Genomic DNA, 22797 nt, shown 5'->3' on the forward strand with positions numbered 1-22797 from the left:
CGTGTGTGTGTGTGTGTGTGTGTGTGTGTGTGTGTGTGTGTGTGTGTGTGTGTGTGTGTGTGTGTGTGTGTGTGTGTGTGTGTGTGTGTGTGTGTGTCGGGGGGGGTGGCTCCTCCGAGGCAGGGGCGAAGCAGGAAGTACTGTAGTGGTGGCTCCTCCGAGGCAGGGGCAAAGCAGGAAGTACTGTAGTGGTGGCTCCTCCGAGGCAGGGGCAAAGCAGGAAGTACTGTAGCGGTGGCTCCTCCGAGGCGGGGGTGAAGCAGGAAGTACTGTAGTGGTGGCTCCTCCGAGGCAGGGATGAAGCAGGAAGTACTGTAGCGGTGGCTCCTCCGAGGCAGGGGTGAAGCAGGAAGTACTGTAGTGGTGGCTCCTCCGAGGCAGGGGTGAAGCAGGAAGTACTGTAGTGGTGGCTCCTCCGAGGCAGGGGTGAAGCAGGAAGTACTGTAGGGGTGGCTCCTCCGAGGCAGGGGTGAAGCAGGAAGTACTGTAGGGGTGGCTCCTCCGAGGCAGGGATGAAGCAGGAAGTACTGTAGGGGTGGCTCCTCCGAGGCGGGGGTGAAGGAGGAAGTACTGTAGTGGTGGCTCCTCCGAGGCAGGGGTGAAGCAGGAAGTACTGTAGTGGTGGCTCCTCCGAGGCGGGGGTGAAGCAGGAAGTACTGTAGTGGTGGCTCCTCCGAGGCAGGGGTGAAGCAGGAAGTACTGTAGTGGTGGCTCCTCCGAGGCGGGGGTGAAGCAGGAAGTACTGTAGCGGTGGCTCCTCCGAGGCAGGGGTGAAGCAGGAAGTACTGTAGTGGTGGCTCCTCCGAGGCAGGGGTGAAGGAGGAAGTACTGTAGTGGTGGCTCCTCCGAGGCAGGGGTGAAGCAGGAAGTACTGTAGTGGTGGCTCCTCCGAGGCGGGGGCGAAGCAGGAAGTACTGTAGTGGTGGCTCCTCCGAGGCAGGGGCAAAGCAGGAAGTACTGTAGTGGTGGCTCCTCCGAGGCAGGGGCAAAGCAGGAAGTACTGTAGTGGTGGCTCCTCCGAGGCAGGGGTGAAGCAGGAAGTACTGTAGTGGTGGCTCCTCCGAGGCAGGGGTGAAGCAGGAAGTACTGTAGGGGTGGCTCCTCCGAGGCAGGGGTGAAGCAGGAAGTACTGTAGCGGTGGCTCCTCCGAGGCGGGGGTGAAGCAGGAAGTACTGTAGTGGTGGCTCCTCCGAGGCAGGGGCAAAGCAGGAAGTACTGTAGTGGTGGCTCCTCCGAGGCAGGGGTGAAGCAGGAAGTACTGTAGTGGTGGCTCCTCCGAGGCAGGGGCAAAGCAGGAAGTACTGTAGTGGTGGCTCCTCCGAGGCAGGGGTGAAGCAGGAAGTACTGTAGTGGTGGCTCCTCCGAGGCGGGGGTGAAGCAGGAAGTACTGTAGTGGTGGCTCCTCCGAGGCAGGGATGAAGCAGGAAGTACTGTAGTGGTGGCTCCTCCGAGGCAGGGGTGAAGCAGGAAGTACTGTAGTGGTGGCTCCTCCGAGACGGGGGTGAAGCAGGAAGTACTGTAGCGGTGGCTCCTCCGAGGCAGGGGCAAAGCAGGAAGTACTGTAGAGGTGGCTCCTCCAAGGCAGGGGCAAAGCAGGAAGTACTGTAGAGGTGGCTCCTCCGAGGCAGGGACAAAGCAGGAAGTACTGTAGAGGTGGCTCCTCCGAGGCAGGGGCAAAGCAGGAAGTACTGTAGTGGTGGCTCCTCCGAGGCAGGGACAAAGCAGGAAGTACTGTAGTGGTGGCTCCTCCGAGGCAGGGACAAAGCAGGAAGTACTGTAGTGGTGGCTCCTCCGAGGCAGGGGCAAAGCAGGAAGTACTGTAGCGGTGGCTCCTCCGAGGCAGGGACAAAGCAGGAAGTACTGTAGTGGTGGCTCCTCCGAGGCAGGGGCAAAGCAGGAAGTACTGTAGCGGTGGCTCCTCCGAGGCAGGGGCGAAGCAGGAAGTACTGTGCCGGGGGCAAGGGAGGCGGTTACTTGACTAAGCAGGGCTACAAGTAACCAGGAAGAGCCGGTGTCTGTGCTGTAGGACCCTCGGCGTGATGAGCAGTTGAGATTGTAGATGTGATATGCAACATATTTTCATTCAGAAATGTTCATATTTTACATTTCCGTGGATTCTAGAAACGTACAATGCTGAATGCTGACATTTTATTGGGTTGTACTCCCATATTTTTTGACGTATTGGAGATGTAGTGTAGGCCTATATAATGAAAAGTGGACCAGAACAAAGAAAGGCAGTGAAGCTCATAGCAAACTTGAGTGTTGTTAGTGAAACTATCCAGCATGAAATTCGTGTATAATCTGGAGCTGTCACAAATTCAGATTCTTCAAAATGAATCAGCCCCGCTGGGACATGACCATGGTGTTATAGGCAAGGGAAACGGGAAGTAAAGGTAATGGGATTTTTATAAGAATCCTATAATTTGTGACAGACATTTATAGCAGGCAGCAATAATTGCATAACTGCATCATGCATTATAATGTAATCATTTGTCAAAATGTAATAAAATGTCCATAAATTGCTGGAAAATGTTCTAAACCTGTTAAGGTAATAATGAATAATGTAAAATAACATTATTACATTGAACAGTGGTTATTAGTTTATAAGGGGTATAACATTTGTAAGTGATGATGTAATAGCAATATTGACTAATATATCATAAGGATAAAAAAGTGATAACCCGGATTATGACATCATTTTTTGTCAATGTTATTTATATTGTAAAACATGCATACAAAATAAATAATGCTGGTTAATGTAATAATGTGGTGTTATGTAACATTATATGGCAGTTGGAACAGCCTTGGAACAGTAGCACTGGTTTTTGCATGAAAATGTTTCAAGTCATTCCAATCGCCAGTTGCGAGGCGACTCCAGGTCTGTTAAAAGGATGACATGCTACATTGATACAGTCGAATCCCCCCCCTCTGTGTAGTATGTATGTACATATTTAGACGTCTCATCGTTGTCTTTGGTCGTCCTCCTTGTCTCATGGATGGACCGCTGGCTTGTAAGCCTGCTGGTTCCTGCAGAGAATCCATTAAGAAGAGACATCAGTGCAAAAGGCTGATGGCTGCCTGGGACGTGGCTGATGCCAGTGTGACTTCAGTCATTTACAGTTCTTTGTGTGGCCACCCATATTATATGAGTTTCTGACGGCCGGCACCGATAACAATTACATTTTGGACTGCAAGTTGCTGATGGATAATATATTGTGCTATTACTCCTACATTAGACAGGGAAATTAATTGTTTACTGACAGAATGAGGCTGTAATTGTTTCCTCCACCTTGTACTCTTGTCAGTGTCGCGTGGGAATAAGCGGCAGCACCTCGTCTCTACCTGTATCCCCCTCTCTTAATTATCGTTTCCTGTTCCTGTCCACGCCGTTGGATGTTACGGATGGATCGGTGCCAGCGTTCAAACTGTGACCTTGACTCGCCCCCACACTCTCTCTGCATGCCAACAATAAATGTAAAAACCTTCCCTAATCATCAGCGAAGGCTACACACTGTGTTACGCTTCAACGGATTTGTCATTTTGAAGGCCGGAAGCAATACCCATATTCTCCATCATGGTATGCATGGTATGTGGGACATGATGTCAGAACAATACATGATAGCAACTTCCTACTTCCACCACAGGTTCTCTCTGTATCTGATTAGATTTTGATTGCCTTGATGCATACATTTGCATATTAATGAAGAAACACTTTCTTGAAACGACTACAACCCCATAACGCTTTAGGACACAGAGTTTAATAATGCCACCCATGTGCTATGTGAAGACAAGTATATTTTCTCCCATTCGCTAATGAATGCATTAATTAAGTTAATTAATGATCTCATTAGCATAACTCCAGGGTTTCCCCTGCATAGAGAAATGTTTGGCGCCCCCCCAAAGAGGTTTTAGCCACCCCCCCAAAGGCCCAAGTTAAGAAGAAGAAAAAAAAATCCTGACAATGGCTGATTGATATATTTGAGTTCAGGACAACCCTGACTGCATACTAACTCAAAACCAAGCTTTTTTTTTTTACTGCAGGGGTTCCCAAACTTAAAGTCGAACTGAACCCGTTCGTCGCGTGCGTCAGAGTCCGTTTCAGACTGAAAACATAACTTGTCTGAGATGACAGGTTGAGAGGCGGGTCACAGTAGCTTGTCGATGATTTTATTTGACAATTCTGGGGACTGGATTGGGCTTTGGCCAATCCTGGCGTGTTCCGCCTCCAAATCGAGTGGGATTCAGCGTGTTGTGGCACTCTCCTCGGAAAGAGCCTGCTGACGCGAGGTTAGTGGCTGAGTGGAGCTCAGCGAGCCGCAGGCAGCCAGCTGCCGGAGCGGAGAGTGTAGCCTGTCGGCCTGGAATCTCCGAGGTGCGACCCCTGACAACCTCCTGGCTCTCTGAGGCGCGCGCCATTATCGCTATTGCAGTAAATAATATTCCTGGAATGCAAGCTTTAACGAGCCAGTTACATTTATTTGCATTCTTAGACATTACCGTTTGATTTAGTTTGCATAATTGCTCAAGTTAGTAGTTAGTTTATCGGCTAGAAATTCTGCCAGATGACAGGCACTAGGCGCCATTTTCCCCTTCATTTGGAATAGAAAATTATCCTGAAATGAAGATTTGATTGACAGCTGCCATGTCGTGATATGATTGGTTGAAATGGGGTAGGAATTTGATAGTACTAGGTGACGTCACCAAACTGTAGATTACTGTTGATCTTGAAAAATTAACTTTTGATGTGAAAAAGTGTGAAAAACTAAAGAAATTAGATTTTTGTGATTTCTTTGGCATACATAGGTGCACTGAATACCCAGGTGTTTGAACTAAAAGAAAAGAAAAGTCATTTTTGGGTTCAGCTCGACTTTAAGAATGCCGGGGCCCACTTTGAAATCAGACACCCAACTGACAACCCAACCCTTCAATCACAACTCTGATCAGCGCACGCGACTAAGATGATGTATTGTATTTCCGTGTGTGTGTGTGTGTGTGTGTGTGTGTGGGTGTGTGTGTGTGTGTGTGTATTGTGAACTTGGGCATACGGCAAATTAATAATCCATCCACATACAAAACATTTTGGCAAAATACCCAAAAGCAACATTGCCAATATTTCATTTCATCTGAAATATTTGCCTGCACAGGAAAATGCAGAGGTATTTCACTTTGTACCACTCGCTGCAATTTAATTTTTTCTTTCTTTCCTTTTCTAGTTTGAATTGAAATTAACCTGACATAGTTTGAAAGCTCGCATGCTGGGGTTGTTGTATTTGTTTATGTAGGCTTGTTTAAGCTTAAAACATAGTGTATGTTTGTTTACAATATTTGCAAATGCAATATTTACAAATGCATGTTGATTTATGCACTGATTTGGAAACGTATCTAAAAGCGGCCACTAGGCAGCAGTATTGCTCAAGTTAACGCCAGAATGCCTACTATTTCTGTAGAAGAAGAATGCTTGTACCAGCGAAGAAGAAACCATTACGTTATGAGAAGCAGATGAAGCCTGTGTATTACTGATGTAATGAGGAAGAACAATCAGTAAAGACAACATACTGAACTTCAGTATCGTTTCCGTTCGTTTATTTTGTAGTTATTGTCAGGATACAGAACAGGTTCTGGTCAGAGCTAATGTGTGTTTTGCTGATGTGTTAAATAGGCTAACAACTGGAGTTCTGGCCAGAGCTAATGTGTGTTCTGCTGATGTGTTAAATAGGCTATCTAACAACTGGTGTTCTGGCCAGAGCTAATGTGTGTTCTGCTGATGTGTTAAATAGGCTATCTAACAACTGGAGTTCTGGTCAGAGCTAATGTGTGTTCTGCTGATGTGTTAAATAGGCTATCTAACAACTGGTGTTCTGGCCAGAGCTAATGTGTGTTCTGCTGATGTGTTAAATAGGCTATCTAACAACTGGAGTTCTGGTCAGAGGGAATGTGTGTTCTGCTGATGTGTTAAATAGGCTATCTAACAGCTGGTGTTCTGGCCAGAGCTAATGTGTGCTCTGCTGATGTGTTAAATAGGCTATCTAACAACTGGAGTCCTGGTCAAAGCTAATGTGTGTTCTGCTGATGTGTTAAATAGGCTACCTAACAACTGGAGTCCTGGTCAGAGCTAATGTGTGTTGTGAGCTGGCAGCTACCGTTAGCATAGCTTCACTGCAGTAGAAAAGCTGATAGCTAAGCTAACCGGCAGCTATCTACTGTATCTGTCCAACAGAAAACAGGCCAACTCTACATCACTCTTCATCCTCTCATTTTGAAATGATTGGCATTTCGCCTAGCTGTACTTTAGATTTTTGATCTTTTATCCCCCCCCCCCCCCCCCCCTCCATTCTGGTAACCGCAGGGAGCCGTTGAAAGTTGTGTTTCCAAGCCACAAGAACGCTAAATCCTCCTCAGCACTGTGCCTGGAGTGACAGGAGTTCACTCTGCCACGCTGTTACAAAGTGCTATTTTCTGCTTCATTTCACCACGGTGCTCCTTCACCTGATTTGCTTCAACACTCCAGACGTGCGCTTGATCTCAACAACACCATGCATCTGTCTGTCTGCCGTGGAGCGAGCTCCTTTCTTCTCAGACGGCCTCTGTGCAAAGTCAACTGTGATGGAAGCACTTTACTGCCTGTGCCTGTTGTGCATCAGTGCCGTTTCGCTTTTGCCTTTCTGAACGGGGCCTTCACTTTAATGCATCCCGTTTCCCCATTAGATCTCATTGAGACGATTTAGCCCGAGCAGGAAGCGCTGTCGCTGTTCCAAAATGTTTTCCTGAGTGTCCTTTGCATATTTACTTGCCAGTGATTTGCACTTGGCCATCTGGCCCCACCTCATGCTCCAAATCAGGGAGCAAGTCCAAGCACCAAAACAGACCCACTGCTGTAGCTGTGTCCTCCCTAACGCTCAGGAGGAGCTGCTGCAAAACAAATGCGTCTGACAAGCAAACATGGCCGCCGGCAGCTATTAGCTCCGAAAACACCAGAGGAAAGTTCATCAAGATAAATACAGCAGGGCATGAATATTTTACTTCTTTTCCTCTCCCTTTATGGTGATACACTTGTAGGCGCCTGGATAAGATCTGTAATTGCAAAAGATTACACTACATCTAAATGTTTTATCTTGTTTCTTATATTTATGTGTTTTTTTTTACTTTTTTATTTATACTTGTGTTTATCACAGTGGGAATTGTGCATTCAATGGCTTCCTGCTTGTGAGATCTGGGGGATACTTGCATGTGAGTATGGGTGAGGGTGACAGACTTTTTTTAATGCGACGCGTGATTGGCCCACTGCCGCTGCAGCTACGACGAGCACAATGTACGGAGTTTAATGAATGAATTAGAAAATGAAGTAATGAATGAATGAATGAGCGAAGTAGAAAAAAACCCGAATGAAATACTCTATTATCGGTATCATTATGATCAGTTGCATGTGCAACTATCAGAAAAAACATGCCACCATCAATAAAAAGAATTGACCTCAGAGGCATATGATTCCGAGTAATTGGACAATTTGGAAGCGGTTATAAATGGTCGTTTGATGCTGATAATGAGTTTACGATGGCTGACAATAGTCTTATGATGAATTATGGCCCCTGTTGCCTTATATGGCTTGTGATGCCTTATATGGGCTCATATTTGCCTGATACTGTATGCACTTGTGATGCATCATATAATGGCTTTATGATGCATCATAATGTGTTTATGATGCCTTATAGTGGGTTTAGGATGCCTCATAATCCCACAAAATTTATGTGGCCTTGAGCAAAGAATGGTGGAAATCTCATTTTCAAATGAATTCCTCCTCGGCCCAGTCTTATGGCTCTCCTGCATTTTGTAAAGGTCCGTCATACAGTAGAACAGGATAGGCTGAGGCAGAGCCGTGTATATAGAAGAGTCGCGACATCTCCATTCACTCCAATGGACCAGTTTTTTACTCTCAAGAGTTCCAGGAAGTAAGGTCCTGGATTAAGCAGCACTGTCGAGTTGCAGCAAAATGGACAGTTTGTGTTGTACTCTGAAAGTTTTTTTGAATCATATTGTACATTATCAGCTTTATTTTAGCATTCAAAAGTAGCGCGAGACCCCTTCCTGGCTGTTCATTGGCTAATGAGTCACGCATTTTGGTCCTCCACTGACGCCACTCTCTCTCCAGAGCAGTGGTTCTCAAATGGGGGTCCGGGGACCCCCAGGGGTCCATGGCACTTTGCCAGGGGGGTCCGCGAAAAAGCTTTCAGGGGAAAAAAAAAAGCTTCATGTGTGTGCAAAAGCTTCATAGTTCAACAAAAATATGTTATGCTTTAAATCTAAAATGGTTCATGGATTACATTCTAATCTGACAAACCTATCAATTTAACTGTCAAGCACGTTACCGTGGAAACAAGCTGAGCCCAAAATCACAAATCAGAATGAGGGGGTCCCCGGTATATTTTCTATCTTATAAGGGGTCCTTGGCTGAAAAAACATTTGAGAACCTCTGCTCTAGAGGACACTAGGCTGAGGCAGCAGCACAGTGGAATGGGAGTGCGTGTTCGCTGAGAAAAGGCACTGCTGCGGTTGACGTCTTGTTTTGCGGCGCGCCTCGTGACAGCTCCACCTGTGCGTCTCACAGCTCACTGGCTTCTGGATAACACACGGAACTCTCGCCCACATCCGGCGCTGGGAGGCTCTGTGTGTATCAGCGACGGTAGCTGGCGTCGGGCCCCCGGGGGCCCCTGGAACAGCAGGCATTATCAGTGGTAAATGGATCTGAAAAGGCTGGGGCCCCAGACAGGCTCGCTCTCGCCGCCTGATTTACGAGCGACGATGCAACAAATAGTTAGCCATGTTACCGGCACGGATATAAGCATTTTCATGGCCACAGTTCAAGTTTATTTCAGCAATAAATTCGGAAAGATAAAGAAACCAAAAAGAGCCAGTGAATTTATGACACCGCCATGTTGTTTGTGAGCTGCCAGGAGGAAGCTGTGTTTTAATGCACCGCTGACAAGGATGAATGGCCGTTCTGCTCCCGGACCCTTATCTCTCCTTTTTGTCCAGCCCGGCGTCCACATATATACAGTATATATCCCTGAGCTAAAACACAAGACACAAGTACACAAGTACATCTAGAAAGAGGCAAGGTGTTCTTCTCATATATGGTACAGATATATTTAGAAACAGGAGAGATCGCATAACATTTTTTAAACGTTTTGCATAACAAAACGTTAAAAAAATGTGGGTTTGAAGAAAATATTTTTTCGATGTTGTTTTTTGAAGTTTTCGTTCCGAGTGAAATGTTCTATGGTCTCTCCCGATTATAGCGTTAGCTGAACCGTTTGGTTTGAACCAGTAAAACTCTTTTTATAAGCATTTTACGAAGTGTCTATGGGAAAATAAATGGCGGGTGAAAATCTCTGGTACAGTGTTGAAGCAGGAAGTAGGCGGTCACTTTGCCTCTCTATGTACCTATACATTTCATTTGGATACATCGTCCCATCCCCACTGTAGGTCTAGCCCTTGTTACATCCATCATCAACTCTCTGCCTGTGTTTCAATCAAAGCTTCACAGCCCGACTCGTCACAACACGAGTCTGTGTGACGAGGCAGCAGCACAGAGACTCGTCACAACACGAGTCTGTGTGACGAGGCAGCAGCACAGAGACTCGTCACAACACGAGTCTGTGTGACGAGGCAGCAGCACAGAGGCGTTTGTGCGTCTGTCAGAGAAGTGATCAGGGCCCTTTCCAGCCTTTCACAGCAGCACCAGTGGATCAATGACATCGATGAAGCTCAGTCTGGAGGAGGAGCGACAGGAAGTGGCCACAGACAGCAGGCTGGGGCCGGCAGGGTGAAGTCTGAATTCAAGCCCCGTCTCTCCTCGTCGTAGCCTCCCTCACTGCTCGTTAGGGACCAGCCAGAGACTGTAATCAATTCCCTCTGCATTGATTGGCCGCTGCACAGTCTGCCGGACAAGATCACATTTCTGTTTCACTTCCCAGCAGGGGGGTGGGGTGGTGGTGGGAGGGGTGGGGGGTGGGGGTGGAGTCAGTGATGGAGTGAAGCGTTTACTCCACATTAGACAGGGAAACGAAGTGTTTACTGACACATGAGGCCTTCATTATTTCCCCCACCTACACCATTGCCAATTCCCTCTGCTGTCCTGATCATTGCTCCTCTGCCGATGATCTAGAACATGCTTCCTCCGATGTGCAGTCGCTAGCCGGCGGCAGCGGCGGCGCGTCTTTTCACCTGTCAGTGAGGAGTTTCACCAGCAGGCGGCAGCACATAGCGCGTAGGAGGATCACGCTATTCCCCCCAGTTACGCTCCCTCCGAACAGGCGCCCCGACTGACCAGAGGAGTGAAATGTTCTGTGGTCCTGTTTCTAATTATAGCATATATATATATATATATATATATATATATATATATATATATATATATATATATACACTGTATATATATATATATATATACAGTATATATATATGAACCGTTTGATTTGAACAAGTACAACTATTTTTATAAGCATTATGGGAAAATAAATGGCAGATGAAAATCTCTGGTGCGCATTAGGCTTGGGCGGTATCTATCTTTTCATACCTTCCTTCATACCTTCCTGACTTCATACCCCGGTATACGGTATTGACAGCATTGGTATCATACCATCGTGATTTCTAAATACCCCGGTATACCTTAATACCTTAATACGACCCAAGCCTAGTACGCATGCTGAAGCAGGAAGTGACGTTCACTTTGGCTCTCTATAAACAGCAGCACCTCTCTAGAGCAGGGGTTCCCAAACTTTTTCATCTTGCGATCCAAAAGACACATTTGATGTACATACAGTAATGAGTTGCCATGACGACCAGTTGGCGACCCACCCCCCACGGGTCCGCGACCCAAATTGGGTCCCGACCCATAATTTGGGAAACACTGCTCTAGTCTCTACCTGTATCTCCTCTCTACCTGTCTCACCTCTCTACCTGTATCTCCTCTCTACCTGTATCTCCTCTCTACCTGTATCTCCTCTCTTCCTGTATCTCCTCTCTACCTGTATCTCCTCTCTACATGTATCTCCTCTCTAGCTGTCTCACCTCTCTACATGTATCTCCTCTCTACCTGTATCTCCTCTCTAGCTGTCTCACCTCTCTACATGTATCTACTCTCTACCTGTATCTCCTCTCTACATGTATCACCTCTCTACCTGTCTCACCTCTCTACATGTATCTCCTCTCTACCTGTCTCACCTCTCTACATGTATCTCCTCTCTACCTGTATCTCCTCTCTAGCTGTCTCACCTCTCTACATGTATCTACTCTCTACCTGTATCTCCTCTCTACATGTATCACCTCTCTACCTGTCTCACCTCTCTACATGTATCTCCTCTCTACCTGTATCTCCTCTCTACCTGTCTCACCTCTCTACCTGTATCTCCTCTCTACCTGTATCTCCTCTCTACATGTATCTCCTCTCTACATGTATCTCCTCTCTACCTGTATCTCCTCTCTAGCTGTCTCACCTCTCTACATGTATCTCCTCTCTACCTGTCTCACCTCTCTACATGTATCTCCTCTCTACCTGTATCTCCTCTCTACCTGTCTCACCTCTCTACCTGTATCTCCTCTCTACCTGTATCTCCTCTCTACATGTATCTCCTCTCTACCTGTATCTCCTCTCTACCTGTATCTCCTCTCTACCTGTCTCACCTCTCTACATGTATCTCCTCTCTACCTGTCTCACCTCTCTACATGTATCTCCTCTCTACCTGTATCTCCTCTCTACCTGTATCTCCTCTCTACCTGTCTCACCTCTCTACATGTATCTCCTCTCTACCTGTATCTCCTCTCTACCTGTCTCACCTCTCTACCTGTATCTCCTCTCTACCTGTATCTCCTCTCTACATGTCTCACCTCTCTACCTGTATCTCCTCTCTACCTGTATCTCCTCTCTACCTGTATCTCCTCTCTACCTGTCTCACCTCTCTACATGTATCTCCTCTCTACCTGTATCTCCTCTCTACCTGTATCTCCTCTCTACCTGTCTCACCTCTCTACCTGTATCTCCTCTCTACCTGTATCTCCTCTCTACCTGTATCTCCTCTCTACCTGTATCTCCTCTCTACCTGTATCTCCTCTCTACATGTATCTCCTCTCTACCTGTATCTCCTCTCTTCCTGTATCTCCTCTCTACCTGTATCTCCTCTCTACCTGTATCTCCTCTCTAGCTGTCTCACCTCTCTACATGTATCTCCTCTCTACCTGTATCTCCTCTCTAGCTGTCTCACCTCTCTACATGTATCTACTCTCTACCTGTATCTCCTCTCTACATGTATCACCTCTCTACCTGTCTCACCTCTCTACATGTATCTCCTCTCTACCTGTATCTCCTCTCTACCTGTCTCACCTCTCTACCTGTATCTCCTCTCTACCTGTATCTCCTCTCTACATGTATCTCCTCTCTACATGTATCTCCTCTCTACCTGTATCTCCTCTCTAGCTGTCTCACCTCTCTACATGTATCTACTCTCTACCTGTCTCACCTCTCTACATGTATCTCCTCTCTACCTGTATCTCCTCTCTACCTGTCTCACCTCTCTACCTGTATCTCCTCTCTACCTGTATCTCCTCTCTACATGTATCTCCTCTCTACATGTATCTCCTCTCTACCTGTATCTCCTCTCTAGCTGTCTCACCTCTCTACCTGTCTCACCTCTCTACATGTATCTCCTCTCTACCTGTCTCACCTCTCTACATGTATCTCCTCTCTAGCTGTATCTCCTCTCTACCTGTCTCACCTCTCTACATGTATCTCCTCTCTACCTGTATCTCCTCTCTACCTGTATCTCCTCTCTAGCTGTCTCACCTCTCTCTCACCTCTCTACATGTATCTCCTCTCTAGCTGTATCTCCTCTCTACCTGTCTCACCTCTCTACATGTATCTCCTCTCTACCTGTATCTCCTCTCTACCTGTCTCACCTCTCTACCTGTCTCACCTCTCTACCTGTATCTCCTCTCTACCTGTATCTCCTCTCTACATGTATCTCCTCTCTACCTGTATCTCCTCTCTACATGTATCTCCTCTCTACCTGTATCTCCTCTCTTCCTGTATCTACTCTCTACATGTATCTCCTCTCTACCTGTATCTCCTCTCTTCCTGTATCTACTCTCTACCTGTCTCACCTCTCTACCTGTCTCACCTCTCTACATGTATCTCCTCTCTACCTGTCTCACCTCTCTACACGTATCTCCTCTCTAGCTGTATCTCCTCTCTACCTGTCTCACCTCTCTACCTGTATCTCCTCTCTTCCTGTATCTCCTCTCTACCTGTCTCTCCTCTCTACCTGTATCTCCTCTCTACCTGTCTCACCTCTCTACCTGTCTCTCCTCTCTACATGTATCTCCTCTCTTCCTGTATCTCCTCTCGTAATGATACCTTCCTGTTCCTGTGCTGGATGTTACAGATGAATAGGTTCCAGTGTTGAGACGGTGACCTTGACTCGCTCCCAGACTCTCTCTGCATGCCAACAATAATGTGAATGATCAGGACAAGGCTACACACTGTGTTACAGTTAAAGCGATTAGCATGTAGTATGTACTGTAGTGGCTCACTGTGTTCAAGGCTCCTCGGCTTTGGAATGCAGCTAGTGCAGAACAGAAAACACCAAGTTGTTTATGTCTGATGTCGGTGGTAGAAAGTGAAGGGTAAGAGCCAGAGCCAGGCGGGACCGTGTGTGTTAACAGAGGAGAATCCTTTGTGAACGGTCTTAAAGGAAGACAACAGTTGCTGTGAGCCTGTCTGTGGCTGATACCACGCTCACATCGAGCTCCGACACCCCCGCGCTGAAACTTGTCCTCCTTCTCCCTGCAAACTGACAGCTCCCGCCCTGACGGAGGGACCCTGAATACATCGCAGCACAAAAGAACAGAAGTAGCTCGGAGCTCCCCCTCCTTTCAGTCTCAATGTGGTAATCCACCAGATCCCGGTTTTGGCGACGTCCGTGCTGCTACCCATCACCCCCCCCCCCCATTACTTGGGAATGTGTTCCCCCTAAAAATGTGTTTCCCTTGATTTCATGCCAAGTAAGAAAATTACATTATGGTGCGTCCGGGTAGTGCAGTGGTAGATTCTCCGCCCTAGCAGCACGAGGGTCGCAGGTTCGAGCCCACGTGTTACGGCTTGGTCGGACAATACAGGCACAATTGGTCGTGTCTGCGGGTGGGAAGCCAGATTAAGGGTATTTGTCTTGGTCACTGCACTAGTGCCTATGCCTATGGTCGGTCGGGGCACCTTTTCGTGGGGGGAGGAGAACTGGGGGGAATAGCATGATCCTCCCACGTGGTGTGTCCTGCCAGTGAAACTCCTCGCTGTCAGGTGTAAAGAAGCTGCTGGCGACAGCACATGTATTGGAGGAAGCATGTGCTAGTCTACAACTCTCCCCAGATTGGCAGAGGTTGTGGAGCAAAGACCGGGACAGCAGGGGGAATTGGCCAAGTACAATTTGGGAGGGGGGGAATAGATTTTTGGATTGTTTTTCGATTGACCCCCCCCCCCCCCCCCCCCCAAACTTTTTTTTAAATAATAAACAAACAACGTTTTAAAAGCACAAAGAATGGAAGTACAGTTATCTTATCTGAAATCAGTGATCATTGATTCTACAAAGGCGATGTCTGGCTCTACATTAGTCTGACCTGGTGATAAACAGGAGCAACGTGCAGAAAATGCTGAACTATCTATAAACTTTTATCACCCATTTTCTTCTAAGAAAGACAAACAGACAACATTGTTATAGCCCATCATCAAATCCAATCCATGTCTGTTTGCATCCTCATCCTCATTCCCATTAGTCCATTCCAGACCAGACCAGACCCTGTTCCTCTCCACTTAGCTCATTAGTTCATATAAATTACATATTTAGTCAGTTGTCATTATTCAATGTGTCATTTCGAGGCAGCAACACTATCTATCTGACTAAAGTGAGAAAAACAGATTCATGTTTAATTGTTCAACATTCGTAGCTCTATAAGTGACATGTTTGCCCAGCAATGTTGATCACAGAATTAGAGATGCATTTTAATTCGCCTGACAGACTGATTTGACCCATTTTGAAATTATTATACTTTTTAATTAACTTCTTCATTCTAAAATAATCCAACTTTTGGGCAATATTTTTGAGGTTTCTGACTCTTCTCGACATTCTGCACTTTTCTCAATGCCCTCACATTTATATAGTAGCTTTAAGTCAACTTGCAACTAAGCTCTTTGAAGGACATTATTTTATTCTTTCTCATGAACTATGTCCCGTAGAAATATCATGCAACATGTTTCCATTCATTTGTTTCCACCTTATGCATCATCATGCAAACCAGAGTGTCATTGTGTGTGAGAGAGGAAAAAAAAGGCTATATTTAATGTAGGTTAAATCATGGTGGCATCATTAAAGCAGACCTAGATTAGTGGGCTCATTACACTAAGCAAGCGTCAGTACACAGCCGTGCCCTTACATTCAATGGACTCAACTTTCACTCCTTTCATTGTTCCCTCTCTGTTAGCCCTATACTATAGCATTATGCTATAGCATTGTTGGTGGCACTTAAACTTGAAATGGATTTTTCTATTTATTTATACAGGTGGAGTCTCACTGAGAGCAATGCTCTCTTTTTCAGGAGCGCCCTGTTCACATTCACACACACACATTCACACCTGGAAGCTGACCAGTACAACCACAGTCTGATCTGCTGGCCACTGAGCAGCAGCTCCACTGGAGCTGTTGGGGTTGGGGACCCCACATTGAGAACCACTTTACTAGATAACCTACACAGCAAAGAGGGAAGGGAGCAGGCATTCCACTTTACTAGATAACCTACACAGCAAAGAAGGAAGGGAGCAGGCATTAGTCAATGTTATGACATTGCTGGTACATTAGCAGCCATCCGAGCCTTCAAACACATTTTGAGATGTTGTCAGTTATATTTTCATATCAGTCAAAACACTGCAGTTTTTCAAAGGCTAATATTTCCACACAAGCGGGTTATCACAGACTGCTTGCTCGGCGGATCTTTATGTTGTAAGCGCTGAATGCTAATTAGTCTGTTCCTCTCTGTACAGATTTGTTGTTAATTAACGTTTAGCTCTGCTGGCGTGAATCAGAAGCTCACTAATAACTCTCTGTAGGTTTTAGGCGCTCCGCGTTAAAACGTTTCAAAGTTCAGCGAAAACGTCGACAACTCTTTTCATTAGCATTCCTACAGAGGACCGGAGCAGGCAAACAGTTTATCATGAACGAAAGCCCCACTGTTTGGTTTGATTTGAGATAGTCATTTCCAGAGCCATGTAGATGAAGAGTCCCGACATCTCCATTCACTCCAATGGACCAGTTTTTTTACTCTCAAGAGTTCCAGGAAGTAAGGTCCTGGATTAAGCAGCACTGTCGAGTTGCAGCAAAATAGACAGTTTGTCTTGTACTCTTAAAGGGTTTCCCCCCCCTTGAATCAAATTGTACATTATCAGCTTTATTTTCGCATGCAAAAGTAGCGCGAGACCCATTCCTGGCTGTTCATTGGCTAATGAGTCTCGCATTTTGGTCCTCCGCTGACGCCACTCTCTCTCTAGAGGACACTAGTGATTTCATATTCTCAAGAGCATGACTTCCTGTCCCCTAGCATGTGCTGTGGCAGTGTACATGACTTCCTGTCCCCTAGCATGTGCTGTGGTGGCAGTGTGCATGACTTCCTGTCCCCTAGCATGTGCTGTGGTGGCAGTGTGCATGACTTCCTGTCCCCTAGCATGTGCTGTATATATATATATATATATATATATATATATATATATATATATATATATACTAGTGTTATGTTAGTTCAACGCATAAGCAAGTAGTTCAGATAGACTGGAGTTCAATTTTTTTTTCTTTTTTTTTTCTTTTTTTTTCTGCATACCCCAACCCCATTCACCCCACAATTGTTATCAAATCAAATGAAGCGATCACATTTCTGAGGGCTGGCTGATGGCTGGAGGGTTGGACGATGACGTTGTTGTGAATAGTCCAGGCCGCCCTCAGGGGACATCTTTGGTCGACACGTCTTTAGCTCAATTGAATGGATTGCGTGCCACCAATCATTGTGTGTGTGTCCCTGTGGCCTCTGTGTAACCACAGGGTTTTAGATGCCACTTTGTGCCCTCACACTGAAGCACTTCCTCTCACAGATTCAAGGTTTTTGTGTAAACCTACCCCCGTCTTATCAGCCTCAATTATGTCTGGCTACAACAAAGGAGAGCACCTCATTCCTTCAAAAAAAAAAAAAAAAAGATTTTCTTCACGCTTTTTATTTTTTGTGGCTGGTTGGCTTGGATCCAGCCTTATAACTCGTTATATAAGGGTTTTTTGAAATGTCTCTATGGAGAAAATGCATGGGGAATTCTCTTCCGGACCAGGAGACGTCACAGAACGTCATGTGACTGTTGAGCTCTATACCGATATCCCGATCCCGATATCCCATCTCTACTTGAAATAAATTGTGGTGTGTACGGTCACTGGTGTGGAGTAAGTACGGTCACTGGTGTGGAGTAAGTACGGTCACTGGTGTGGAGTAAGTACGGTCACTGGTGTGGAGTAAGTACGGTCACTGGTGTGGAGTAAGTACGGTCACTGGTGTGGAGTAAGTACGGTCACTGGTGTGGAGTAAGTACGGTCACTGGTGTGGAGTAAGTACGGTCACTGGTGTAGAGTAAGTACGGTCACTGGTGTAGAGTAAGTACGGTCACTGGTGTAGAGTAAGTACGGTCACTGGTGTAGAGTAAGTACGGTCACTGGTGTGGAGTAAGTACGGTCACTGGTGTAGAGTAAGTACGGTCACTGGTGTGGAGTAAGTACGGTCACTGGTGTAGAGTAAGTACGGTCACTGGTGTAGAGTAAGTACGGTCACTGGTGTGGAGTAAGTACGGTCACTGGTGTAGAGTAAGTACGGTCACTGGTGTAGAGTAAGTACGGTCACTGGTGTAGAGTAAGTACGGTCACTGGTGTGGAGTAAGTACGGTCACTGGTGTAGAGTAAGTACGGTCACTGGTGTGGAGTAAGTACGGTCACTGGTGTAGAGTAAGTACGGTCACTGGTGTGGAGTAAGTACGGTCACTGGTGTAGAGTAAGTACGGTCACTGGTGTGGAGTAAGTACGGTCACTGGTGTGGAGTAAGTACGGTCACTGGTGTAGAGTAAGTACGGTCACTGGTGTGGAGTAAGTACGGTCACTGGTGTGGAGTAAGTACGGTCACTGGTGTGGAGTAAGTACGGTCACTGGTGTGGAGTAAGTACGGTCACTGGTGTGGAGTAAGTACGGTCACTGGTGTGGAGTAAGTACGGTCACTGGTGTGGAGTAAGTACGGTCACTGGTGTGGAGTAAGTACGGTCACTGGTGTGTGGGTTACCTTCTCCACACAGGAAATGACAAAGTGGGTGAATGTACCTACTGACTGTAAAGCGCTTTGGATAAAAGCGCTATATAAATGCAGGCCATTTACAGGCCATTTCCAAAGTGCAGCTTCAGTGTGAAATCCAAACTATGGAAGCAGGACGAGGAATCTACTGTCACTTTTAAAGGAAGGAAGTGGAGATGATGTGCCAATCCACATTTTGGCAGCGGAAAGAGAAACTAGATTGCCATGAGCAGGGATTCCGCTGGACTATTTTCTGGATGGCCAATGCAGCCGGTAACATTCCAAAATTCTGGCCATATAGAATATTTACCAGCCAGTCAAAATGTATTGAAAAAAGATGGATGTAATCATTTCCTAAATACATAACTTATTTTTAGCAAACAAAATCTTAATTTTAAATTAATTTTGTTGGCGTGGAACACGCCATGATTGGCCAACGCCAACGCCAGTGCCCAGAACTGTCAAATCAAATCATCGACAGAGACGCTATGGCCCGCCTCCCAGTATTTTCAGTGTATCAGAGATAGATAGATAGAGAACGTGATAAATATAGCCACGGACGTTATAAACAACAAACTAACGCTGGTGATCCGTATGGAAACAGTGTTACTGCAAATACCACTGTGACGTCACGATGTACTAAATCGGCCATTCATTTAAGGGCACAAAAAAAGCAGGTTTGAACCCATAGATAGACCCTTATGCTGCTGAAATGATAGGAGTTTGTAAAGTTGTAACAGATTGGTCTCAAATGTGGAGATTTTGACCAGAATCCTTCACATACCACCTCAAAAGCCATATATATTGGTTAAAAGCTGAAAAAAAGTGTTTTTTAGGGTTTAGTCCTGCTTTAATTAATTAATTACGTTCGGGTTTGAATTTACAAGCCCGTTTTGAACTATAACAGGGCTCCATTTCCCACCTTAAAATCTGCCAGTGCATATAAATGTTTTCATAACACGCACTCGTGCACCTTGGAATTTATAGCGTCTTGTAGAGTCTTTCTCTCTCTCTCTCTCTCTCTCTCCCCCTCTCTCTCTCACCCTGCTCTTGTGCCACGACAGCGTGCAGCGCTGGCAATCTAAATCTCTCACATAGAAAGACAGGGGAAATACAAAAATAAAATACAATTGCTTCTGAGTGCTTTAGACTTGGGCACAATCGTTTTACTTTGAAAATCCGACTGGAAGTCGTATCGTCCTTATCGCTAGTACAACACAGGACAGTCTGCAGCGGTCTGCAGTCAGCCATCCATTACTGGTGTGACCGGCCGGCCAGACTCACTCGTACCGGAATCGGAGTCACAAACAGATGGAATTAAAATGTGTCAAATGGTGGTTTTGTACGCGGCTTCAGCAGACGAGTTCTGACTAACGTTAGGTTGGCTGGCATGACAATGACATCTTAGCGTGACATAGCGTCTTATGTTAGCGTCTAATGTTAGCATCGCTAGCGGAATGCTAGCTAACGATCAAGCAAATTCTGGAATTACTAACGTTACCCAACATGTAATTCAAGATCGCTAAAATGTGTTGTTGACAATATGACTAAGTGTCTGTTAATGTTAGACCATCTAAGAGCAGCTATCTGCTACGGTTTTTCACTGTCTCCAGTGCACAGTGAGACTGTAATTTCACAGCACACTGTGGGATATGTCACTACACTAATCACACAGTAACGTGAACGTTTACAATCATGACCACCATTACATAATGTTAGGCAAACTACAACTGATGTCTAAATAAATGGTTAGTGATAATTCAATGACAATAGCCAATGAGCTGCATTGAGTCATTCTGGTAAGAAATTCATAGTGCATCATGAGAACGCTAGATTAATCATTGTGTCCTTAAATGTGCTCCTAACTTTTTCAATTTAGGAGCATAATGTAAGGTGATAATCACATCACAGACACCCAGTTCATAAATGCTGCAATACTTACAATGCAAAGGCATCAGTGGGCCATAGGCTCAATCCTCACTTTGTTAACTCAGTTGGTGATAGTGACTTTAACAGATATTTATTGACATGAAAATCTTTAAAGTCGAGCTGAACCCAAGAATGACTTTTCTTTTCTTTTGGTTCAAATACCTGTGTATGCAGTGCACCTATTTAATAATGTATGCAAAACAAATCACAACAATGTAATTTCTTTAGTTTTTCACACTTTTTCACATCAAAAGTTCGTTTTTCAAGATTTCATTGATAACAGTAATTTACAGTTTGCTGACGTCACCCGGCCAGTACTATCAAATTTCTACCCCATTTCAACCAATCATATCACGACATGCAGCTGTCAATCAAATCTTCATTTCTGGATCATTTTCTCTTCCAAATGAAGTCGAAAATGGCGCTTAGTGCCTGTCATCTGGCAGAATTCCTATCCCATAAACTAACTACTAACTTGGCCAATTGTTAGAAACATGGATAAAAAACAAAAACTATAATCTCTAAGAATGCAAATAAATGTAACTGGCTCGTTAAAACGCGCATTCCAGCGATATCGTATCGTTATAGCAGCGATAATGGCGCGCACTTCGGAGATTCCAGGCCGACGTGCTGCACTCTCCGCTCGGCAACACGAAGGCAGCTGGCTGCCTACGGCTCGCTGAGCTCCACTCCTCTCGTCAAAAGGCTCTTCCCGAGGGGAGCGCCACAACACACTGAATCGCGCTCGATTTGGAGGCGGAACACGCCAGGATTGGCCAAAGCCCAATCCAGTCCCCAGAATTGTCAAATAAAATCATCGACATGATACTATGACCCGCCTCTCAACCTGTCATATTAGACAAACTATGTTTTCAGTCTGAAACGGACTCATTATGCACGTGACGAACAGGTTCAGTTCGACTTTAAGCGTATAATTTAATAATTTGCCAAATATGTGTACAACATGACAAAGAAGGCAACAAAAAGTTAGTCTGGAGCCCTGTATAATATAGCCACCATTTAAAACAGCAAACACACACACACACACGCACACACACACACACACACACACACACACACACACACACACACACACACACACACACACACACACACACACACACACACACACACACACACACACAAACGCTATGATCTAATCATCCAACAAATGTAGGCTCTTAAATGAACAGCTGATGTGTGGTTGGACTCGGTGCTTTCAAATTGATAGAGCCTTCGGTGAAGCCGTTTCTCCTACCTGCCTTCTCACAGATGGTGCAGAACATGTTGTCTTTTCCGCCCACCTTCTCACATCTTAACCATGTGAACTTCTCCTGCCATTCTGCCTCTTTTGTCTTGCTGGCGTATGGCGAGCCATAAGCCATGCTGTTTCTCCTCGAGGAGGAATATACGCTTTTCTACTGTCTTGCTGGCCTCGGCTGAAGTACTTGTTGCACCATGGTTAGATTTAAAAAAGGACTGGACTAGGGATGTCTGCTTTACTTTGACGTCAAAGCGAGTCCAGCGATGGGCTGGCGGGACTGATGCTGCAGTGTGCCGCTCTTGAACGGCTCTTTTCCTTTTCTCACCAAACACTCAACATAACATCGGGGGTGGAACAAAAATAGCCATGTTTTACTTTTAGTTTTAGTTGAGTTTTATTTATTTAGCACACACTAAAACAGTGCAAGGAGGGAACGAAGCCCACAGGGCTTGTATGGAGTTCCACCCCTACCAACAAGGGCTGCATCTGTTTGGCTGCTAGTACATGCATGTAAGTCTATTTATAAGTTGTAGCCTATTGGCAACATCACATAGGCTATATACACACTACAATATTAATATTATATTATACATTTGATTGCCACAATCTGGATACGAGACGTGTGTCAAGCTCTTTTTCTATGTGGCTTTTATTGATTACTAATGCCTCTGTTCAAATTATGTTTCTGTTGAGGGAAGAGGGCAGACAGCAGGAAGCAGACATTTTTTGGCTCTGAAATGTGTGCTTGGCAATGCATTTATTATTGCCATTCTAGCTGCTGTGTCCTGAACCTCCCCCATGATGCACTGCACTTCCATCCCCCCCAGCTATGACATCTTAGCGGGCAGGAGAAAGCGGTTTGAGAGGAGTCATTAGAAATTGATATGCACAGCCATCATTTGAGTCTGGCGTTGATAATCTAAAGAAACCTTTGATCAGGAGGTGTGTCTTGGGAAGTTCAAATGGAAGGCCTTTCACCTAACGGAGTTCAGTGTCTCAGATATATGAAGTCAATGAGAACAATTTATTCACAGCCATATGTTCGAATTGTTCTCATCCGTTTGGCTGCTAGTATATGCAGCCAGTTAACATGTGTTCCCCTACGGGTTTCGGTGTTAACTAAAGATGGGACGATTATGCCGAATTTCAATATATCGCACTACAAAAACGTGACTGTGGTGGAGCCGGAAAATGAATCACGA

At 45.6% G+C, this 22797-nt stretch overlaps 1 protein-coding gene across 1 annotated transcript in view; it reads right to left on the minus strand.

Moving 5' to 3' along the window:
* Positions 1–21716, minus strand: part of LOC310786203 (deoxynucleotidyltransferase terminal-interacting protein 2-like) — a gene marked incomplete at both ends in the record, with an annotated part of 55631 nt that extends 33915 nt beyond the window's left edge. Inside the window, 2 exons of the mRNA XM_083647374.1 lie at positions 13791–13870; positions 21590–21716. Of these exons, the coding sequence (XP_083503500.1) occupies positions 13791–13870; positions 21590–21716 (207 nt within the window). The remainder of the gene's footprint in view (positions 1–13790; positions 13871–21589) is intronic.
* Positions 21717–22797: the final 1081 nt, after the last annotated feature.

The sequence above is a fragment of the Poromitra crassiceps genome, assembly GCF_964638095.1.
Source record: "Poromitra crassiceps genome assembly, chromosome: 12".
In the NCBI taxonomy this organism is placed as follows: domain Eukaryota; kingdom Metazoa; phylum Chordata; class Actinopteri; order Beryciformes; family Melamphaidae; genus Poromitra; species Poromitra crassiceps.